The following is a 23,493-nucleotide window of genomic DNA, read 5'->3' on the forward strand; positions in this document are numbered from 1 at the left end:
GATGGCATGCCTCTCTTCATAACAGTTAGGCCCAAGGTTAAAATGTGCTGGCATGGCTGAATGGTTCTTTTAAACTCAAGGTCTTGTCCTCAAACAGTTACTAAAGTTCTTAGGGTATATTTCAAAAGAACAGGGTGTTAACTTTAGCTTTTTGGTCTAATTCCAAGCCTGGTAATTATATGCTGCCTATTAAAATCCTCCTTGCAGTTCTAATTTAATAAGGTAGTGCTCACTTCCTGTCAAACAGCTCAGAGCAATGCTACCAGCTGCAATGCTTATCCCGTAGAGTGTAACGTTTCAGATGTGATTAAGTGATCATTTAGAATTTTTCAGGGAAGAAGTGGGTCATGCATTCATTAAAATACTTTTTCAAGATACTTATGGTAGAGTCACTGTGTTTCCCCATTTCTCCAATCTGCTAATATCAGAACTCAGCAGGATTACAGTAAAACATCTCGTAGATGAGTAAATGGCGAAAGAAACTAAAAGGAGTGTATAGCTATTCAATTTCAACCTTTATCTGGCACCATATTAAAAGGCATTCTGGCAATTGTGATCCTTTGTAGGGAGTAAGAGTAGAGGAACCGGAAACAGTAGCACAGAAATAGAATTACTTCTTAAAATTTACAGACTCTTGAAATGAGGTCCTAAAACATATGTTAAGGCTTATAGATGCAAATATAAGTGGAATCCTAGGTAGAATCACTATCCTTGAGAACTTATTCTGTGATGAGAGTCTTAAAAAAAAAAAAACCCTAAGTGTTTCTGGCATTTCAATGTATCTTAAAGAATGCTCCAAAATTAGTTCCATCATTTAAGCACACTCCAACTACAGATTCTGTAAGTCAATATATCACTAAAAAGTCAAAAGAAAAAAAGTTTCTATTAACTATAAGTGTTTTTCTCATCTGTATATTCCATTTGTAAAAAATCTATCAAAGTTCAGAATACTGACATATCACTTAAGGAAAAAGATATAATTAAGACAATTTCCTATAACTATTAAAAGTATAGAGTCATTCTAAGCAAAGAAAAAAGTTCTACAATTGACCAAAAAAATCAATTTAAAAACCAAGAGCCAAGAAAACTACCCTTTCTCTTGAGGTTGGCAAAAGGCATAAAGATTTCATCAACTTCATTAGATTACATTAGGCCTGGCTATAAAAAGCAAACAAAAGAGGTTTTATTCTTGATTAGTGTGTCTACAATGGAGAGGGCACAGCCAAATTAAATGATTTTCCTCAAAAAAAGCAAAAATGTAACTGAGAAAAAAAATGCAACCACCTTATACTTTCAGAAAGATAAGTTATCTAAGACTCTTAAGTTTTTTTTTTTTAATAGTAACCTAGAGGTTACTATTAAATATAGTATAATAGAGGTTTCACAATCCAATCCAAAAATCTTAGGGCTAAATATGTTTTGGAATTTAGACTTTTTTCCCTGAGATTTAGAAATACTACTTAATTCCCAGTGGGGCCCAAAACAGTACCCTGTAATCAAACACTTTCATATTTCTGCAGCAAAACACATGAATACTTGGAAAAAAGGCCTCATTTTAGTTCAGATCCATATCTGCCATCAACTAAGCTAACACATCAGGTCAGGTTTTGCTGCCAATTTTGGTTTTTAGAACTTTGTGGATTTTGGATAAAAGGTTGTGGAACTAAACTGAAAAAAAAGGAAAATAAGTCAGGCAAAAGTTCTTAACTAACTTTACCCGTTGCTTAAAAAATAGTAGGTTACATAAATATTGTCTGCTAACCCTTGAAGTTTACAAACTTCAAGATAGCAATAGAAATTATATTCCAATTGTTTCTACAAGTTACTTATACTATATTATCGAAGCTTAATTCATACATCCAAAGAAAAATCAAATGTTTTATTAATTTTATGACATGAAATAAAATACATTCATATTCAAAAGGATAAATGTCTTCCTCTGTAGCATATTCTAGTTAAAAAAATTATTTCTACAAGTTAATAAAATCTTGAAATTGCACTGTAATTGAGCATGGTTGGGGTTACAACTAGCTTACTGGTACATTAAGGTTTGGACTATGGGGTAATGAAAAGTCAGCAGTTGGACAAAGAAATTCTCCATTTCTCTCTTTTTTCTGTTGTCTTACAGTTTGGAAAAAAGGAATCCAAGTTTGTAAGAGGAATCAGAAAGCTTATGATAAGAAAAGTTATATGTTCTCTTGAAAACAGTAAACTACAGTTGTCTGGAGTTAGGCAATAAGTAGATATTCAAAATTCCAGCTCCACCATTTACTAGCCTTGTGACCTTAGGAAATTAGTTAACTGTCTTGTGCATCAGTTTCTTCATCTACAAATGGGGGAAATAATAGTACGTACAACATGCAGTTGTTAATGAAAATTAAATGCTAAATAACGATATAAATAAACTTAGTGATAGGAAGAGCAGCAAGAATAAATAGAGAAACAGGTGATATTAGTAAATCTTGGCAAAGTTAATACAGTATTATCAATCAAAATTTTCTGTGATCTTTTTAAAGCCAGACTGGCTTAACAGAGAATTTTTTTGCATACAATAAATGTTTACCTTGCATCTCATTAACTGAAATACCATGAATTGAAATAATTAGTATCTCTATCCTTTTGTAATAACTAATAGTCATTATCCGAACTTATAATTTCTATAAATTCCTGAAATGCCTCAAAGAAAGTTTTTGTGAAAAACTAACCAGTAGTTTGCATGTATGGGTAGCACTTTGTAAATAAGAATATTTGATAAGTCAAAATATCTAATTCCCTGACCATCAGAGAGCCCATCCATCAAACATCATGGTACTAGAAATAAACCACTTTGCTCACTACAAATCTGACAAAGCACTGCATGAAACCTTACCTATCTTCATCTTTGTCATACAGTTGGTAATAATCTCCACAGCCATTCCAAAAGGCGTTATCCACAACTTCTTGTCTTCCTGCTGTGGCTCCACTTTCTGATGTTATTTGGTTATTTTCTGTTTCCCTCTGTGTAACCCTTGAGTAAGGTGGATCCAAGAACATACAGTCATGTTCTCCATCGTAGTCATCACATTTTATTAAGAGGTCATCTGAGCCGTTTTCCTCAACTTCCAAAGCCTCCCTCCACCTCTGAACACTTCTTTGCTTAGCCTCATGCCTATTAAAACCTGTTTCTTGGTCCACCTGGCTTGAACTTATCAGTTTTCTAACTTTGGGCCTCACTACCTGTTCAGGAGAACTTCCCTGGTTGCCGTCCCTATCACTGGTATTTTGTTCACTACAAATATGCCCTGGAGCACAGGCTGAATCTTCAGTTGAATTTTCTCTCTGTCTCTCCTGGCTAGGATTATTTTGTTGTTTCTTTCTAGCAATTTCATCTTCAGAAGAGGACCTCTGAAATTCCTGATTGTTCTGATTGACAAACTCAGTATCACCAGAACTTTTCACTAAAGGTGCTGAGTCTAACTCTTCAAATCCATCTCTTATTTCATAGTTAAAAGAGGGAACTGGTGGTGAAAGACCAGTATATGCCTCTACCTCTCCATTTTCCAACTCAAATATTGTATTTCCCAATGCTTCCTGATATCTACCACCTTCTACAACTTCTGCAGGAAGCTGAAGATGTTCATTATCCTCTCCATATCTGCCATCTGGATCATAAGAGTCAGTACGAACCAATGCAATTCCATTTTGTACACTTGAAGCATTACAAGCTCCTGGAGCATACTCTCCCTCAGAGTGATTATGAAGATTCGTACAGCTTCCTAAGGCCTCCCTGCCTTCCTCGCTACGATGTACTGCAGCAAAGGATGGATTGCTCTCAATGGTTTGATTCAATGCTGTATCACAAATGGGAATTTCTGTTTCATTTTTTTCAAATAAAAGGTTGTTGGGTAATGAAGAATGAACTTGATCCAATGGACTGGAACCTTCATAGAGAACAAAAGAAAACATATTTGGAGGAGTTAATTTAAATAAAATTTTACTTAATAATAACTAAGTAGAAATCATACCAATTATTACCTACTTCAGAATATGAGTGAATTTCTCGGACAGGTACTTCTATGCTCCCTAACTTAACTGGGAGGGCAGACTGATCACCCTATGAGTTCATTTATGCCATTGTGTAGCCTCTCAATATCCTCTCCCTCGTACATCCTTTGCAGGTTTTTCAACTAAATCCTAACACCTAACACATCCCATAAAAAACATCAAAGGGAGAGGCTGAGAGACTACACAATAAGAGGCATAAGTGAAGTTACAGGGTAACCAATCTACCCTCCCAGTTGTTGGCGTGTGCAATTCAAACTTAACTTCTTTTATTACATACAGGTAAAAAAAAACTTCAAAAGTACTTCTGATAGATATAAGAACAGGTTACAGATCTAACAGAAACGAGACTCTGTTGTGTTTGATGTCAATTCATAAAACTATACATCAGTGTCTAGATGTATATTAGATTTCTATCCCCAAAATGGACTGCTGTAATACATCTATAACAATGAGTTAACTTTAGGTATGTTATAGCCATGAATGAAAAACAATGAAAAACTCAACATGTTGATTCTCTTTACCATAGTTTGTCAAAATCTTGAGACAAGAGTACAATCATATCTATTCTATAAATTACTTTAAGCATGACTATCTTTTATCACTACATTACTAATATAATAGCAAATGAAGACATTCAAGATTTGTTGGAACAAAAATTTATAAATTATAACCGAAAAGCAGTCTTGTCATATCACAAAAAGGCTTCCTTAACAGAATGATCTTAGCTAATAATTCAGATTCTTGTATACAAATGACAGTAAAAATAATCTGGAATTATGAAGTTTGCTCAGGACAAGAGGAAGTTGTCCAAAAACGTGTAACTATAGTACATGGAAAACTGCAAATACCTTTTCAAACCAGTGAATAAGAAATTTTAATTGAATAACTAAGCATTACTTGACATTTGTATTTTATAAAATGATTTAAAAAATTCAAATTAGCCACGCTAAATTATTCAGAGGTACAATTAAAACAACCACAAAAAGCTATTTAAACGTAATACACAGGGAAAAATATACTCAGTTCACACTAAAAAAAAAATTTTTTTGATTGAAAGATGAAGATTTCCTCTGGCTGAAGGATGTGACAATGTAATGACTGCCATGTCAGTGTAGTTATATTTTAATGACTGGCCATATTCTATTTTCTTCTATGTTTAAATGCATATACTATTAACATTAAATTCAATAAAAATTTCAAAATAGATTTTCTTGCTAGGAAATGTACAGCATTTACACTCACATACATAAAACCCACTCACAATTTCAAATATTATAAGATCAATTCCTACATGCTTATTATTAGCTCTTAAATAATTCCATGTTGTATACCTGAGGAATTTTCCTTTGGAACATCATCTAGTTCCAACACTTCATAGTCATCACCAGCCCGACCTAAGCTTCTTTCATGCCTGGTCATACATGGTTTAAAACTGACATACGCGTGTCTTCTTCCATATCTCCTGCCTGTGATTGTCTGATATCCTCCTGCTGGTTTGGGCCAGGCAGCCTTGCTGGATTCTTGATCCATTGCTGAAAAACAATGTTAAAAATAAAAGATGCACAGCATTGACCTTTATTCTGCTAACTAATAGAACAGGGGTAATGTTTCAACATAAACGCTATTATTTGCCAAATTGTATGTTACTGAACATCAAGTGCACCTTACTAGTGCTATAAGATATATTTGAAAAGTAAACATGAAATACTATGTTATGAGAGGTATGTGGCCTTTTTACTCCAAAAAATATCTTTTAAAGTTTGGTTTCTTTAAAGTATTTCAGATTTTTATAATGTAACCTACCAAAAAAGATATTTCATATGCCAATTTACTATACTGCAAAAGCTCATTAAGGATTGGAGAATGATCCTCCAAATTATCTCAGTAAAGTACCTTACATGTAAGTGCTCAATACATATTTGTTGAGTCAATTACCAGCACATGACATGACGGTTTCAATTACATTAAGAGTGAATACATTCCTGTCAAAAGTAACAAGTAACTTGGGGCCGGCCCGGTGGCGCAAGCGGTTGGGTGCGCGCGCTCCGCTGCGGCGGCCCGGGGTTCGCTGGTTCGGATCCCGGGCGCGCACCAAAGTACTGCTTGGTAAGCCATGCTGTGGCAGCGTCCCATATAAAGTGGAGGAAGATAGGCACCGATGTTAGCCCAGGGCCGTCTTCCTCAGCAAAAAAAGAGGAGGATTGGCGGATGTTAGCTCAGGGCTGATCTCCTCACAAAAAAAAAAAAAAAAAAGTAACAAGTAACTTCTTAAAATGGTATCTGTACTAGAATCAAGAACCAACTGAACCACAATAAAATATATCCCAAACATTAGGGTCCGATAAAATTCTCCAAAAGAAAATAGTGATGAACCAAGTCAAACACTACCAATGGTATAGAATGGTAAGAAAAGCCCTCAACATTTGAAAAACTTGAATACTAAGTTCTGATGACTGAGGGATATTCGGTAGTACACAGTAGCATCTTTTACTACATAGGACATTATTTTATATACATATTAAGTATAAGTTTGCTTAGTCAATTAGACTTTACATATACCATACAGGAACTAAACAAAATATTTTCTCACAGTATATGGAATAGTTAATAAACGGAACAGATACATATTTTTGTTTTATTGCATTAAAATAAGAAATATAATTGCTTCCAGGTACGCAAGAAAACCAAACACGTATTTATAACATACAATACCAAGTGTTACATTATGTTACTTAATTCCCTCAAGAATCTTATCAGGTGGATACTGTATTTTACTTTAAAGATCAAAAATTTAAGGGTAAAATTCAGTATTTAAGTAATTTAACTTGTCCAATAATCCAACAGTATGATTCCAGAACTAGTGCCCTTAACAAATCCTCCAAAGGAATGGGCTCCAAAGTGGAAAGTACAAGGGAAGAAAAGGGAGTATGCAAAGAAAATATAAGAATTTCTATTTATACTTATTTTCATATCAAAAATTAGAAATTAAGCTTTACAAATAGTCAAAATATGGATTGAAACTGGCCTTAACTAAGACCATGATCACATGTCACGTATGGTATTCAAGGTATCTGGAGGGAAAAATATGAAGTCGTCAATATAGAGCAATTGAAAGACACCTTGCTTACCTGCTGGCTCTTTTTCAGTATACTGTGACATATACGGCAGTTTTCGTGTGCCTGGTTCAGCGGAATTATGAATGTGATTTAGCTTTAACTCACACAGTTGATAAGCTGCAGAAAATTCCTACAAAGGAATCATGGATTAAACAAAATATTGATAATAGAAGCACAAAATAAAAATGACAAAACTAATACTTCTCCTCTTAGTGAAATTCTTTGTTAGCCCTATAATAATGGAGAAAAATACAGTCTGACCTGACAAGTCAATCAAAAACTCTCAAAACGATCAAGACGGCTTTTGAAAGCAGATTTACATCTCTTCCTTGAAAAACCTTGTCGAAGTATGTATCATCCTTAAGATTGAAAATAACAATACACATACAATTTATAAGTAAATAAGCAAATATATTGGGAGAAGTGCTGACTGGGGTACATGAGCAAACTCTTTTGGGAGTCGACTACACTATGCTATCTTTGCTTCTCCATCAAGCTATAGTTCCTTTAGCCCTGGCATTGTTAAAAGAAGCTAACCCTAAGAATACAGACTTCATTTAAAAAATGTATAATGGTTTACGACAATTAATAACCAATGTGTGTAAATAACGATATACTTATTCTTTACAATAGTCAATTGATCATTCAGATACTTTTAAGCCCAAATAAGAACCTATTCTAAACTAGAAAAACTAAAATTTACCATATAACATATATAAAAAGATCTTCTATTGTGAAATTAATCCGTTTATTTACTATTTCAAAAGCTGCAAACTGTGTTTTTTTTAAAGTTTGGTAAGGGGCTTATTTTTTATTTAAACACCTTATTTACTTAAACACTTGAGCTATTGCTAACTGCCTACCACCAACTCACATGTATCAGAAGATGACAGTTCTGCAAATGAATTTAATTGTATATGTTATCGTTCAGCCATGGACGGCTATATGTTAATGCACATTAAGCGTACACACACACATTCTCCCATATAAATTATAAATCCAGCAGCAGGTTGTGCTCCTCTAACATATCTGAATCAAGTCAGATTGTCAGCAAGAGCACAAGCGTAAAGGAATATCAAACACATAATCTTACCATACCGGCAAAAACACAAGCTCTAATTGTTTTAATAATAAGAAAAATAATCTGAAATAACTTGAATCTTCACAGATTCACAGCACAGTACATGGCAATCTTAAAGGAATGGCCATAGATTTAAGTTCACGAGTATTTTACCCAAAGCCTTTTCTTTGGAATAAAGCTTTCTTCTACCATGCTTCAGGCACTATTTTCAGTGCTGAGGATACAACAACCAAAAAAGTGGACAAATATTCCTGCCCTCCTAAAATTACAGAACGGGGTGTAGACACTAAACAAAACAAATAAATAATTAATAGATATATGTTAGATAATACATACTATGGAACAAAATAAAGCAGAGAATAAAGAGTTGCTGGGGATATGCAATTTAAAATAAGGTGATTAGGGAAGATCTCACTAAGAAGGGATCATTTGAGCAAACACCTGTGAGAGACGGAGTCATGTGTAAATCTGAGGAAAGAACATTCCAAGCAGAATAAACAGATCCTGAGGTGAGAACTTCCAGAAGTGATCATAGCAAGTAGTCTTGGGATGGAATGAGTATGAGAGAAAGTAACAGATGAGGTTAGAAAATTAATTAGGGAGTTGGAGGAGATCACACAGGCCTTTATAGGAAAATGCAAGAAATGCATGTTTTATTCTGAGATGGAAAACAACTGAAGATTGTAAGCAGAGAAGGGATATTATCTAACTTCTGTTTTAACAGGAACACTTGGGCTACTGTGTTGAATAGACTGAAGGGGAACAAGGTCAAAGGCAGGGGAGCCCACCTACAAAGCTAGTGAAATAATAGTGGCAAGAGATCACAGTGGTTTAGACCAGGATAAAAATACAGGTGGTGAGAAATGGTCAGATTCTGGATATATTATGAAAGTAGAGCCAAGAAGATTTTCTGATACAGGTTATGAAAGAAGGTAAGGGGTTGAGGTTAACTTTCAGGTTTATAACCTGGGCAACCAGAAAAATAGAGCTGCTATTAACTGACGTAGGAAAATTTGTGGAAGATTTAGAGAAGATATCTTTAGTTTTGGATGTGTTAAATTTGAGATATCTATTAGACTTTCAAGTAGAAATGTTAAATAGGAACCTGGGGTTGACTGGAGAATTCTGAGCTGCTGGTATAATTTGGGAGTTATCAGGATATAGATAATATTCAAAAAGGCATGAACTTGGACGAGACATCTAAGTTTACTTGGAGAAGGAAAGAAGTTCAAGGACTGAGCCTTGAGATGATCCAACATTAAGAGGCTAGAGAAGAAGAAGTACCAGAAAAACTGACAGAGAGGCCAGTGAGAGAAAAGAAAAATCCAAGAATGTGGATGTCAAATGAAGAAAGTGCTTCAGACAGAAGAAGTGATCCACTGTGCCAAATGCTGCTAAAAGGTACAGTATGATGAGGACCTGTAACTGGTCACTGGACTAAGCAAAATGGAAGATACCGGAGATCCTGACAAGGGCACCTTTGATAGAATGGTGGGAGTAAAAGCCTGATCAGAACGCTGTTAAGAGACAGTGAGAGGAAAGGAACTGGAAAGAGTACAGAAATCATGAGAATCACCCTGTTTCTTAATCATACTTTTCTTTAACGTGATTCCACTTTCTTCTTAAAAATACTCTTCAGAGCCCTCCAACATCCTGATCTAAATTTAATCTACTTGTTTTCAAGGCCCATTACCTAGCTACTTCTGTGAAATCTTTTGATTGTACTTCTGAGCTGGGTCCTCTGATTTGAATCCTGTGTTCTCCTTGTTTTTTGTCTTTACTAGAAGATTCTCAAGTAATTGTTTCAGAAATTTTATGCAAAGAGGTAAAGTTTGAGTTCTTGCATATCTTGAAGTACATTCATCTTTCCCTCATACTTTGGGTATAGTTTCAGACAAAATCATTTTTCTAAACTCTGAAAGGCACTGTTTTCTAACATCTCATGTTGCTGTTAAGAAAGTGTCCTACCAACTTATTTCTCATTCTTTTTTAAGTAAACCAATTTTTCTCCCTAGAATATCTAAGATCTCCTCTTAATAAAATGGTATTCTATAATTTCACAAGGGCTTTCTTAGGGGCAGGCCATTTTTTAATTTCCCCTACACAGCTCTGGTTGGGCTGTTTTAATTTAAAGAATCATGTCAGTTTGTCTCAGAGATGTCCTCTTTTTCTCCTTTTTATTTTCCCTGTATTTGGCCCTCACAGATTAATCTTTTGTCTCTAAACTTTTCTTTATTTTCACTCTATGGAATGGTAGACTTCATCCACTTTTACCTCCAGCCTTCCAGTATTCCCTATAATAATCTTTTTTTAAATTTCTTGCAGTTTCTTGTTCTCTGCTTTTTAAATTATTATTATTTTCAATAGTAGTTCTTGTCTCATGAATAAAATGTAGACTAGTATCTCTCTGTAGATACTAATTATCTCTATTTCATCTGAGGCCAGCTACAGTCAAGTGTCCTCAACAGTGTTATCTCATTCCTATCTCTGAAGTATAAAAAAGAAAAAAGGGGCCACCCTGGTGGCGTAGCGGTTAAGTTTGCATGCTCTAGTTCAGCAACCCGGGATTTGCTGGTTTGGACCCCGGGCGCAGACCTAAGCACCACTCATCAAGCCATGCTGAGGCGGCATCCCACATAGAGCAACTAGAAAGATATACAACTAGTTGTATGTAGACATACAACTATCTACTGGGGCTTTGGGGAGAAAAAAGAAAAAAAAAAAAGGAAGATTGGCAACAGATGTTAGCTCAGGGCCAATCTTCCTCAAAAAACAAATGTTTAAAAAAAGAAAAAAAAAAGCAGAACAAAGAGGAAAAAGGATGAATAAAAAGAAATAAAGACCATAGTTGTGTGTCAACATTAAAATGATTAATTCATCAGTCCCAAATCTGTATCTAAAGTGAACTGGAAACATTCAGCCTCTGAGTTTTCTCTAAAGAGATGTTTCCTTTGCTGAATTAGTCTCTTGCTCCTTGTACTATTCACCTAATAAATAACATATGACTCCTCTCTACTTGCGACAATTATTCATTTCAAATGCTTTGGAGTTTTTACATACTTCTTACAAATTATTAAATAAAAAACTATATAAATGTGTTGCTAAGAATTAAAGGGGTGAATTAGGGAAGTATTAATTCTAGATCTTCCAATTATTGACCTAGAAGTCATCACTTATCATCTTAACTGGGATAGTACGCCAGCAGCTAGTCTAGACGAGCCATAGAAACAACCTTCAAAAGAATACAAGGAAAAGCATGGGAGAAAAAAGCAAGGGAAAGAATTTAAAGACCGGTAAATTTAAAGACAAAGGCCTTGTTTTATTTTTATTTGAATGCACTGTGTCTACTGAATGTACTGTCCAGTATATTGTCTAACATAGTATGTTGCTGAACGAATGGACAAATGAATGAATGACAAGTCTGTACTGTTTTCTCTGACGGAAATGCAGAAATATAATGAAAGAGAGGGCTAAGTGCTGGGTATACTTGGATTCAAACCCCAACTCTGATACACAAGTTAAATGAAAGCTAGTGGTAGAAGTAATTAACAAAAATAAAAATCTAAATAGTAATGAATGCAAAAGAATCTAAATAGTAATGAATGCAAAAGACTAGCAAATAGAATAATGAGTGCTCATATACCTAAATGAACACAATATACACTGAAGTTGGTACATACTACGCCTACATCTTGAATTGCCTTCAGTATCATCATACTTCTATTCCACAGAGCAGTCAACCAATAACATAGCCTGTATAATATTTAAAACACATTTATTATTATTTTTGCAATGTAGGCTAACCACTCCAGTAACATCACCATACCTCTATTAGAACAATGTGGGGATTTTAAAATATGTCCACAAATTCTTTGCTATTTCTCCCTTCAAAAAGCGAAGCCTAATTTGCTTCCCTTAAATGTGGGCTGTACTCAGTGACTTGTTTCTAATGAAGACAATGTGATAGAAATGACAGTGTGTGATGTACAAGACTAGGGCATAAAAGGCAGTATGGCTTCCTCCTTGCTCTCTCTCAGCTCACTCTCTGGGAGAAGTCCGCTGCTACATCATGAGATCACTCAAGAAGTCCCATGGAAAAGTTCACACGATGAGGAAATGGCAGTTCCTACAAAGAGCCAGAAAGAACTGAGGTCTTCTCGCAACAGCCATGTGAATGAACCACCTAGGAAGCAGATCCTTCAGCTCCAAGCAAGACTTCAGATGACTACAGTCGCAGTCATCTGAAGTCTTGATGGCAACCTCATGAGACCTTGATCTAAAACCACCCCTCCAGGCTGCTCCTGAATTTCTGACCCACAGAAACTATGAGATAATAAATGTTCCAAGCTGCCAGGTCTATGGTAGCATACCAACTTATTCTGCAATAGATAACAAATACAAATAATTTAAACTACATGTACTTAGATACTGGATTTTCTTATATTTCCACCTATTACTAGAACAAAGATTTTCTAATATCATGTCACAAAAATATATTTTTCCCCTTTAAAAGGTTTATTTATTCTCAGCATGCAAAGTGAGTATCAAAGTGAATTATACTGGTCTTTTGCTTGTTAGCAATGTCAGAACTGCTGCTTAGTACCTATACTCCGCCTATCACCTAGCAGATACTCATTAAATTGCTACTGGATCAGGGCCAGCCCGGTGGCGTAGCGGTTAAGTGCATGCGCTCCGCTGCGGCAGCCCAGGGTTCGCAGGTTCAGATCCTGGGCGCGTACTGACGCACTGTTTGTCAAGCCATGCTGCGGTGGCGTCCCATATAAAGTAGAGGAAGTTGGGCACGGTGTTAGCCCAGAGCCAATCTTCCTCAGCAAAAAGAGGAGGATTGGCGACGGATGTTAGCTCAGGGCTAATCTTGCTCACAAAAAAAAAAAAAAAAACTGCTACTGGATCAGGAACACTTACTTTTAGAATTTAAACCTGATTGAAATGAAGTTTTAAGCAGAGGGAAAGCGAAATTAGTTGAATTTCCAGAAGAAGAGTTTCAAGTGAAATCTTGAATCTATAACCCTGTGACCCATCTGCTGGGAGCCAGAAATAACTCATTTTTTAAAAAATTGAGGTATAATTGACATATAACATTAGTTTCCATTTCTTCACGTATCAGTTTTGATAAGTTGTGCTTTTCAAAGATTATGACCTTTCGTTCAAGTTACTGAATGTTATTAATATAAAGTTGTTCATGATTTCCCTATACTAACAATTTAACATCTATAGGATCTATAGCAATGCCTCCTTTTTCATTGCTGGTATTGGTAATTTGTGTTTTCTCCCATTTTTTTCTCGATCACTTCATTACAGGCTTATTATTTTTAAAAAGTCCTCTCAATTGACTGTAGAACTTTTCTGTTTCACTGATATCTACCTTTATATTTACTATTTCCTTCTTTCCACTTTCTTTGGGTTTGATTTGTTGCTCCCTTTAGTTGCTCCCTTAGACTATTGATTTTCAACTGTTCTCCTTTACTAATATATGTATACAAAGCTATAAAGTTCTCTCAAAGCACTGCTTCAGTTGCATTCCACAAGTTCTGATGTAATATATTTGCTGTTTTTCAGATCAAAATATTTTCTAATTTCCATTGTGACTTCGTTTTTGATTCATGGAATATTAGAAATATCTTGCTTAATTTCCAAACACTTAAAGCCTTTCTAATTATTTTTCTGTTACTGAGTTGTAATTAATTCCACAGTGGTCAGAAAATATGCACTGTATAATTTTAATTCTTTGAAATTTGATGATACTTCTTTAAGGATCAGAATATTTTGGCAAATGTCCCAAGTGTACTTAAAAAAACAAAAAGGCATAGTCTTCAGTTGTTAGATACAATATTCCATAAAAGTCAATTACATCCAGTTGATTAATCATATCATTCAAATTTCCTGCTCCTTTACTGATATTTTTATATAACTGTTCTGTCAGTTACTTTAAACGTATATTTAAAATCTCTAGCTATGACTGCATATCTATCTTTCCTGATAGTCATATTAACTTCTATAGTCAGAAGCTATATTGCTAGGTGAACACACACATGATTATTATGTCTTCTTGATGACTTGAACCACATTATATTTTCCCCTTTATCTCTTATAATACTTCTTGCTTTGTCTATTTTGTACAATGTTAATATAGCCACATTAGCATCTTTTGGTGAGTGTTTGCAGACCATGGTTATTCCATCTTTTTACTTTCATCTTATCTATGCCTTTACAATTAAAGTTTCTTTTTATAAAAAGATTATAGTTTGGTCTTACTTATAAAGCCTAACAATATTTGTATTTCAATTGTAGTGTATATTCCATTTACATTTAACATAATTACCAATATAGATGGGTTTAAGTATCATCTTGCTATTTTCATTTTTCTCCTCTGTTCTTTGTTCCTTTATTCTTCCTTTCTTGACTTCTTTGGTACCGATCAAATTTTTTTCTACATCCCATTTTATTTCATCTACCAGCTTGTTTGATACATTTTTTAGTATCATTATCTTAGCGGTTCCCCTAAAAATTACAAAATGCATTCTTTCAGTATGCTGGATGTTATTTCCTAGAGGCTCTAGATAACTTACTTTCCTCTAAACAGTGTTTAGGTTTTCTTCTGTCAGGCAATTATATTGCAGGTAAAGACAAACTGTGGGTTAGATGAGAGTATAGACTCTCTGAGAATTGGAGAAACATAGAAAGTTGGCACCCACTCACAGGCTCTTATCCACGGATCTCTACTGGGTGCTGAAAAGATTGGGAACAGGCTGGGAGACTAAAGAGGCCATCTTTCAGTGGTGGAAGGGAGTGACTGCCAATAAGGAAAAGGAATGAAACACTACCTGAACCCTTCAACGTTACAGAAAAAAAGCCTTAAACCATTGGGAGGAGGGCAGCAGCAAACACTGTCCACTGTGGCTAGGGGATGGGTAAAAGAAAAACAATGTTTACTCCTAGTGTAGGATTAGGAAAGAGATCAAGGATTTTAATAGATGGAAATGCAAATAAAGAAATAAAAAAACACATTAACAGTGATGAAGAATGCATTTTACGGGCTCATCAAAAAACTAGTCAAGGAAAGTATAAATGAGCTTCAAGACAGAAGAAAAGCATAAATGAGCTCCAAGACATGAGAAATTACCCAAACTGAGATACAAAGTGATTTAAAAAAAAAAAAGTAAGGGAAAAAAACCCAGAATAGAGCCTCCAAGAATTGTGGGACTATAACAAATGAACTACCATATGTAATTGGAATATCACACAGAGATGAGAGAGTAAATGGTGCAGAAGAAATACTAGAAGAGAAAATGTTCCAAAAATGAGAAATGAGAAATTTCCAAAAATGATTTAAGAAATCAAAACATAAATCTAAGAAGCTCAGTGACCACCTACAAAAAGCAGGATAAACACACAACACACACACCCACACACATTCCCCAAGACAAATCATATTCAACCTGCTATAAACACCCAATGATAAAGGAAACATCTTTGATGCAGAGAAATGAAGATAAGAATTACAACCGACTTCTCATCAGAAACTATGCAAGGCAAAAGACATAATGGCATTCTTAAAATAATGTAAGAAATACACTGTGAACAAAGAATTCTATACCCAGCAAGAAATTTTTCAAAGTAAAATAAAGTACTTTCAAGCCAATCCAAGAGACTTGGTTACCAGAAGACCTGAACTGCAAGAAACGTAAAATAAAGTTCTTCAGGCAGAAAGAATAACAGACACTTGATGCTACACGAAAATGCAGAACTCTGAAAATAATTAAAGTGAAGGTAAATGTAAAATATATTTTTTTCTTATTTTTAGTTACTTCAAAACAGAACTGTGTAAAGTAGCACTGCCTGATAGAACTTTCTGAGATGATGGAAACGTTCTATATCTTACACAGTTCAATATGAAAGCTAAAAGCTACACGTGGCTACTAAGCACGTGAAAATTGCTAGTGCAACAGAGGAAATTAATTTGAACTTAATTTAATACTAACTATTCTAAATCTAAAGTTAAATAGTCACACTGGCTAGTGACTAAGATACTGAAAAATGCAGTTCTAAAGCAAACATAGTAGCAAGGTGCTATGAATTTATGGCATATGTAAAAGTAAAATGCATGACAATAACAGCACAAAAGATAGTAAGGAAAAACTGGATATATACTGTTGTAGAGCTCTGACACTATATAAAAAGTAGCATAACACTGCTTGAATATAGACTGCAATTAAAGATGTGTAACATAAATCATACACAAACTAGTATAACTTTTTTCAAAGAAGCAAAATAAGTATAAGTAGCGAGACAATAATGAAGATAAAAGGGACTCAAAATACAGAACAGAGAGCAGATACGTTAATAGAGAACAACTAGTAAGATGGTAGATTTAAATCCAATTATTTCAATAATTACATTAAACGTAAATGACCTGAATACCTAACTAAAAAACCAGATTGTCAGGATAAAAAAGGTGGGTTGTCTACAGCAAACCCACTTTAAATATAAAGGCATAGACTGAAAAAGATATATCAGGCAAACACTAATCGACAGAAAAGTGGAGTGGCGATATTAATATCAGATAAAGCAGACTTCAGAAGACGAACTACTACTAGAGATAAAGAGGGACATATAACAATAAAAAAGTCAATTCACCAAGAAGACATAACAATCCTAAATACATATGCACCCAACAATAGAGGTTCAAAATACATGAAGCAAAAACTGTTAGAACAAGGAGAAATAAACAAATCTACAATTATACTCTGAGACTTCAACTCTTCTCGCAGTGATCAACAAAACCTCAGTAAGAAAACAGAAAATCTAACAAGCACTATCAATCAACTTGGTCTGATAATTACAGAATATTTAATATAAAATATAGAATTTAATATGGAATACAGAATTCATAGACTACTTCACCCAAAAGCAGCATAATACACATTTTATCTTTTTTTTTATTTTTGGTGAGCAAGATTGGCCCTGAGCTAATACCTGTGCTCATTTTCCTCTATTTTGCATGTGGGACATCACCACAGCATGGCTTGCTGAGTGGTGGGTACCCCAGGTCGCCGAGGTGCGGCATGCAAACTTAACCACTATGCCGCCTGGCTGGCCCCTACACATTATTTTAAAGTGCACATGGAACAACTACCAAGACTGACCATATTCTGAGCTATAAAACAAACTTTAAAGAATTTTAAAGAAATTATACAAATTGTTATCTTGTCTATAACAAAATTAAACATAGCAATCAATTACAGAAACAGATAGACAAAATCAACATAAAATTTGTGGGAACATCTAAAGTAGTGCTTAGAAGGAAAAGAAGAAAAAGCCCTCAAATTAATTGCCTAAGCTTACACCTTAAGAGATCAGAATAGAGAGGATTTAAACCCAAATCATACAAAAAGAAATGGTAAAGAGCAGAAATCAATGAAATTGAAAACATGAAAAAAAAGCAATAAAACAAAAAGCTAAATCTTTGGAAAAATTAATAAAATTGATAAACCGAGAAACAAACTACCAAAGACAAAAGAGAGGACACACTGCCAATATCAGGAATGAAAGAAAAAGACATCACAACAGATGCTACAGACATTAAAAGGATAATAAAGAAACAACTTTATGACAATAAACACATAAAATAGACAAATTCCTTGAAAGACCCAACTACTAAAGCTCATATAGTGGGTAAAAGTGACTCATATAGTCAAAAGGTGAAAGCTTTCAAGAAGAAATAGATAACCCTAATCATCCTATATCTATTAAAGCAATTGAATTTATCCTTTAAAATCTTTCAGTAAAGAAAACTCTAGGCCCAGATGGGTTAGCTTGCAAATTCTAACAAACATTTATGAAATAAATACTAACCCTGTGCAAAATGTTTTAGAAAATACGAGGAAGAAACACTTGCCAACTCTATGAGGCCAGCAAGCACTACCCTGACAAAAACTACATGAAAAGGCATCCTTCATGGACACAGATACAAAAAAGTACCCAACAAAATATTAGCAAATCTAATCCACCAATTTATAAAAATGATAATACACCATGACCAAGAGAAGTTTATCTAGAGAATGCAAGGTTGACTCAACAGTTGAAAATAAATCAATGTAATTCATCTTATTACTGGATCAAAGAAGATAAACCACATGAACATCTCAACAATACAGTAAAAACATCTGGCCAAACTCAATGTCCACTCATGATGAAAACTCTCAGCAATCTAGGAACATAATGGGAACATCCTTAGCTTGATAAAAGTTCCTATTATACTTAATAACGAAAGACTGAAAGCTTTCCTCTCAAGATCACGAACAAGAAAAGGATATCCACTCTCACTACTCCTATTCAACAACATACTAGAGGTCCTAGCCAGGGCAATTAAAAAAAAAAGAAAGAAAAAGTAGGGGAGGTGTACACATAAATTGAAAACAAAAGAAATAAAATTGTTCTATATTTACAAATGACATAATTATCTACATAAAAAAATCCCAGAGAATCTACAAAACAAAAGTTACTAGAATAAGTGAATTTAGCAAGGTTGCCAGATTCAAGGACAGTATACAAAAACCAACTGTATTTCTACATACTATCAACGAACTAGAAACTGAAATTTAAGAAAATTATCAATTACAATAGTATCAGAAGTGATAAAATACTTAGTTATAAACCTAACAAAATAAGAGCAACAATATCTGTATGCTGAAACTACAAAATGCTGATGAAAAAAATCAAAGATTTAAATAAATGAAGATATCCTGTCTTCACTGATTGATTCAACATTAAGATGTCAGTTCTTTCCAAACAGATCAATGCATTCAACACAATCTAAATTAACATCCTCACAGTACTTTTTGCAGAAACCAAGAAGTCACTTCTAAAAAATGTTATGGAAAAGCAAAGGAACTAGAATAGCCAAAATGATTTTGAAAAAGAATAAAGTTGGAGGACTCACATTACCTCATTTCAAGACTTATTATAAAGCAACAATAATCATGACAATGTGGTACTGTCAAAATGATAATTACAAGGATAGTCCAGAAATAGACTTACATATATGGTTAATCGATTTTTGACTAAATTAATTCAATGGGGAAAGGGGAAGTACACCCAAGAAATGGTGCTAGAACTGGGAAAATGAGCCTTGACCCTTATCTCATGCCATCAACAAAAATTAATTCAATATGGATGATACACCTTGACATTAAAGCCAAAACTATAAACTTGTAGAAGAAAACTTAAGAGGAAATCTGCACAACTTTGTATTAACCAAACTTAGAATACTGAAATACAAATCACAGAAAAAAAATTGACAAATTGAATAATCAAAATTAAAAGCGCCTCTATTTTAAAAAGTTAGGAAAATGAAAAAGTAAGTCTCAAACTGCAACGTTATGTGTATGCGTTTGTGTGGGTCAAAGGACTTGTATAAAAAATGTATAAAGAATTCTTACAACTCAATAAGGCAAACAACCCCATGTTTAAAAATGGGCACAAGATTTGAACAGATACTTCACAATGGAAGATGTACAAATGACCCATAAACACATGAGCAAATTCTTGGCGTCATTAATCATCAGATAAATATAAATTAAAATTACAGTGTGATACTATTACATACCCACTAGAGGGACTAAAATTAAAGAGACTGAAATAACCAAGTGTTGCTGAGGATGGAGAGCAACTAAAACTGTAAAATGGGAAATAGTTTGGCAAGTTCTTATATTTAAACATTCACTTACCGTACAACCCAACGAATCCAGCTCTAGCTATTCACCCAAGAGAAACAAAAACATATGTTCACACAAAAACTCATGAATGAATGTTCACAGCAGCTTTATTAATAACAGCCCCAAACCGGAAACAATCCAGATATCCATAAATAGGTGAAATGGTCAACAAATTGTGGTAAATCAATACCGTGTAGAACCACTCAGCAATAAAAAGTCGTGAACCTGTTAAACACACAAAAACATGGATGACCCTCAAAAACATCACGCTGAGAGAAAAAAAGCCAGATGCAAAAGAGTACATATTACATAAGCCCATTTACATGAAATCTAGAACAAATGAAAACAATTTATAGTGAGAAAAAGAGGACAAACGGGGCTGAGGGTGAAAATGTGACTTACCGCAAAAGGGCAGAAGGGAACTTTTGGGGATGACAGAAATATTCTATATCTTAATTGTGGTAATGAAAATACTCTACTCTTGATTATGGTGGTGGTGACATGGGTGTACATATTTGCCGAAACACACTGAGCGGTATATTTTACATATGCGTTTCACTGTATGTAAATTATCCTCAATAAAGTTGCTTCTTTAAAAAGGAGCTCTCTTGGAAAAACATTAACCAGACAATACTGGTGATGCCCTTATATAACCACTCAAAATATGTCAAAAATATCAATAGCATTCAATACCTATTTATGGTTTTTTAAAATGTCATCATAAATGAAAAACAACAATAAAATCATCTTGGAACGCCAAGATTAGAAGAAAACATTTTAACTTAATATTCTCTACCAGAAAGCTTCAGCAACATCATAATTGATGCTAAAACATCAGAAGCATTCCCCTTCAAGTCAGAACCACCACCAAGTTTTTAGCTATCACTGCTACTATTCAACATTAGATAGGACTTATAATAGCCAAAGCAATGAGGAAAACACCTAAGTTATAAAAATTGAAAAGAAAGCCATAAAACTGTGAATATTTTCAGATAATCAACAACTCAATAAAGTGATTAGACACATAATAAACAGAAAAAAATTCAAAAGTTTTCTTACAACCAGAGAAAAGAGAGAAATGTTACTGCACATTTCCATCCACTCAAGCAATCAAATCATAAATCAGCTAGGAATACTAAGAAGGAATGTATACATACGGAAAAAAGACTATAAAACTTTCCCTAAGAATATAAAGCAAGTTGTGAATAAAATGGAGAGACAAACCATACATACATACATTTCTGAGGGGAGAGACTCAATATCACAAGGTCAGTTCGCTCCAAATTAAGCTAAAACTTCAATACAACCTCATTCAAAATACCAAAGGATTTTTTATTTAATTTACAAGTTGAGTCTAAAGTTCATCTGGAGAAGAAATGCATAAGAAACAGTCAAGAATAATTCCGAAAAGAGTAATAAGGAGGGAGAAATCGTTACCAAAATTTTAAATGTGCATACCCTTTAACCCAGTAATTCCATTTCTAAGAATCTGTGCTCCAGAAATAATCACGTACAGACAGAAGTTTCCTGAACTGCTGACTCTTAGGATGAAGGTAGGACCAAGGGGGAAGTCAGAGTTGCACTTTTTACCTTACATTCTTCCATATTGTTTTAATTTTTAGAATTTAGAGAGATTTAAAGTTTGTAATTAAAAACCAATCAATAAATTAAAAAGTTAAGAAACCAATTAATTTAAATGTCTTTCAGTAAGGGAATGGTTAAATAAATTATAGCCCATTCAAACTAATGAAATACCACTTAGCCTTTAAAAGTATTAGGGAGACCTATATATAAAATAAGCAAATATTACAATTAAAGATATCTAAAATATATAATGAAGTGAAAAGAGCAAGTGGTATACCAATGTGTTTGACACACCCCTCTGCTCAAAAAACTTTATATGAATGTACATATGTTTAATAGTGCATTTAGAAAGATGCACAGTAAATTAACTCCAGACACTACAGTGGGACTGGGAGACGAAAACAAATGTTCACATTTTACCTAAAAATCCTTTTTCTATATTGTTGAATTTTACATCAAGCTGGCACGCCTGTAATTAATTTTTTAAAATCAAATTATTTCATATAAAAATGACACGAATTCCAGAAGACAATTACAAAAATGAAAAAAAAATAGTTTAAACACTTATTTCTGTTATCCTCATGTTTATGTACATACTCTTCAAATGATCTGTAGCCTTCAGCAAAGATGACTGCCATTTTAAAGAAATTTAACTGACCAAACAGCTCATGCTAAAAATAACAATATATGAAGCCTTTTAAAAAATCGTAAACTTCACGTAACCAGCAGACTCAAAGCAGTGTCTACGCGCACATACAAAAAAAAAATGTTAATGCTGGAGAAGGAAGTCTCCTAGATTATTCTTCCTCCCTGCAAAAAGACTCTTTACCTCCTCCCCTTTTCTTCCACTTGATCTGAGCGGCTTTAAACTCACCATTTTGAATGTGCGCAAAATGATTAACAAGCAGTAATCTTAGGGAGGCCAAAATTGAAGCTGCATCTGCCAGAGGCGTGCTGTGACCTGACATCGCTAACGGGGAGAAGCATTGACGGAAGGGTGCTAATACCCGGAGAAGAACGACTGCTATGATTTGGACAGGGTGTCTGCGTGCCCGAGCCTCGCTGACAATCGGGAAAAACGCAAATACAGCCAGTAGAGCGACGGCAACGGAAGGCTTCTCGAGGGAGGGGGCGGCAGGCCTGTGGCGTACGACGGATCAGCTCTCTGCGGGGTGACTGGACATGGGGACAGGAGGCGGGTGTGAGGTGCTGGAGGGGGGCACACTCTCACACCGTCGCGAGTGTGGGGGAGAGGCAGCGGGGTCCTTGGCCACGGCACCAAGGACAGCAGAAGCAGCAGCAGGAAAAAGCGGCCGGTGGACACCCCCGACACCAATCGACGCCCTCCGCTGTGGGCTGCGGGCCCGGCGGCCACGGACCCGAGCTAGGCCCCAGGTCCGGGCTGGCCGGGGCCCAGGAGGCGAAGAAGGCCTCTCGCAGCCTGCCATCAACCCCACCCACCATGGCCGGCGCAGTGGGCCGGGGACAGGCCCGGCTCCTTCTCGAGGAGAGAAACGAAGAAGCGGAGGAGGCGACGGCAACAACTTCCTCGCCCGACCCTCACATTCCCGACATGAGAACCAGCCAGAGTGTAACAACAACAACAAAAAAATCCCCTCACCGAACTGTGCAGCGGCTCCGGAGCGAGAACAGCGCTCGATCCTCCACCCGCCACCACCGCCTTCTTCTCCGCCTCCGACTCCTCCCCCGCCGAACGCGCCGCGGCAGGCGGCGGCGGCGGCGGCGGCGGAAGCAGAGGCAGCGGCGGCGCGTCCCACCCCTTGCACCGTGGTGGAGGCGAAAGAGGAGGGCACGCAAGCCCCGCCCCCAAACAGCGCCGACCAATAGACTTCAAGGGCCTCTGCGGGAAAAACCCACATATCCAATGGGAACCTGAGGAGTAGGCTCACGTCAGTGGTTGGGACGTGGC

At 35.4% G+C, this 23,493-nt stretch overlaps 1 protein-coding gene across 2 annotated transcripts in view; it reads right to left on the reverse strand.

The window, feature by feature from the left end:
* The window catches only part of PJA2 (praja ring finger ubiquitin ligase 2), a 70,855-nt gene extending 47,599 nt beyond the window's left edge, over positions 1–23,256 (reverse strand). Inside the window, exons 1-5 of one of the 2 annotated variants that reach the window (XM_058538292.1) lie at positions 23,185–23,242; positions 19,992–20,204; positions 7,173–7,290; positions 5,376–5,576; positions 2,870–3,920 (exon numbers count right to left, since the gene is read on the reverse strand). In XM_058538292.1, the coding sequence (XP_058394275.1) occupies positions 2,870–3,920; positions 5,376–5,576; positions 7,173–7,203 (1,283 nt within the window). In that variant the 5' untranslated portion in view covers positions 7,204–7,290; positions 19,992–20,204; positions 23,185–23,242. Of the gene's footprint in view, positions 1–2,869; positions 3,921–5,375; positions 5,577–7,172; positions 7,291–19,991; positions 20,205–23,184 lie in introns of both variants that reach the window. The other variant, XM_058538298.1, reaches the window with a different exon arrangement.
* Positions 23,257–23,493: the final 237 nt, after the last annotated feature.

Source organism: Diceros bicornis, chromosome 1 (assembly GCF_020826845.1).
Source record: "Diceros bicornis minor isolate mBicDic1 chromosome 1, mDicBic1.mat.cur, whole genome shotgun sequence".
NCBI classification, from domain to species: domain Eukaryota; kingdom Metazoa; phylum Chordata; class Mammalia; order Perissodactyla; family Rhinocerotidae; genus Diceros; species Diceros bicornis.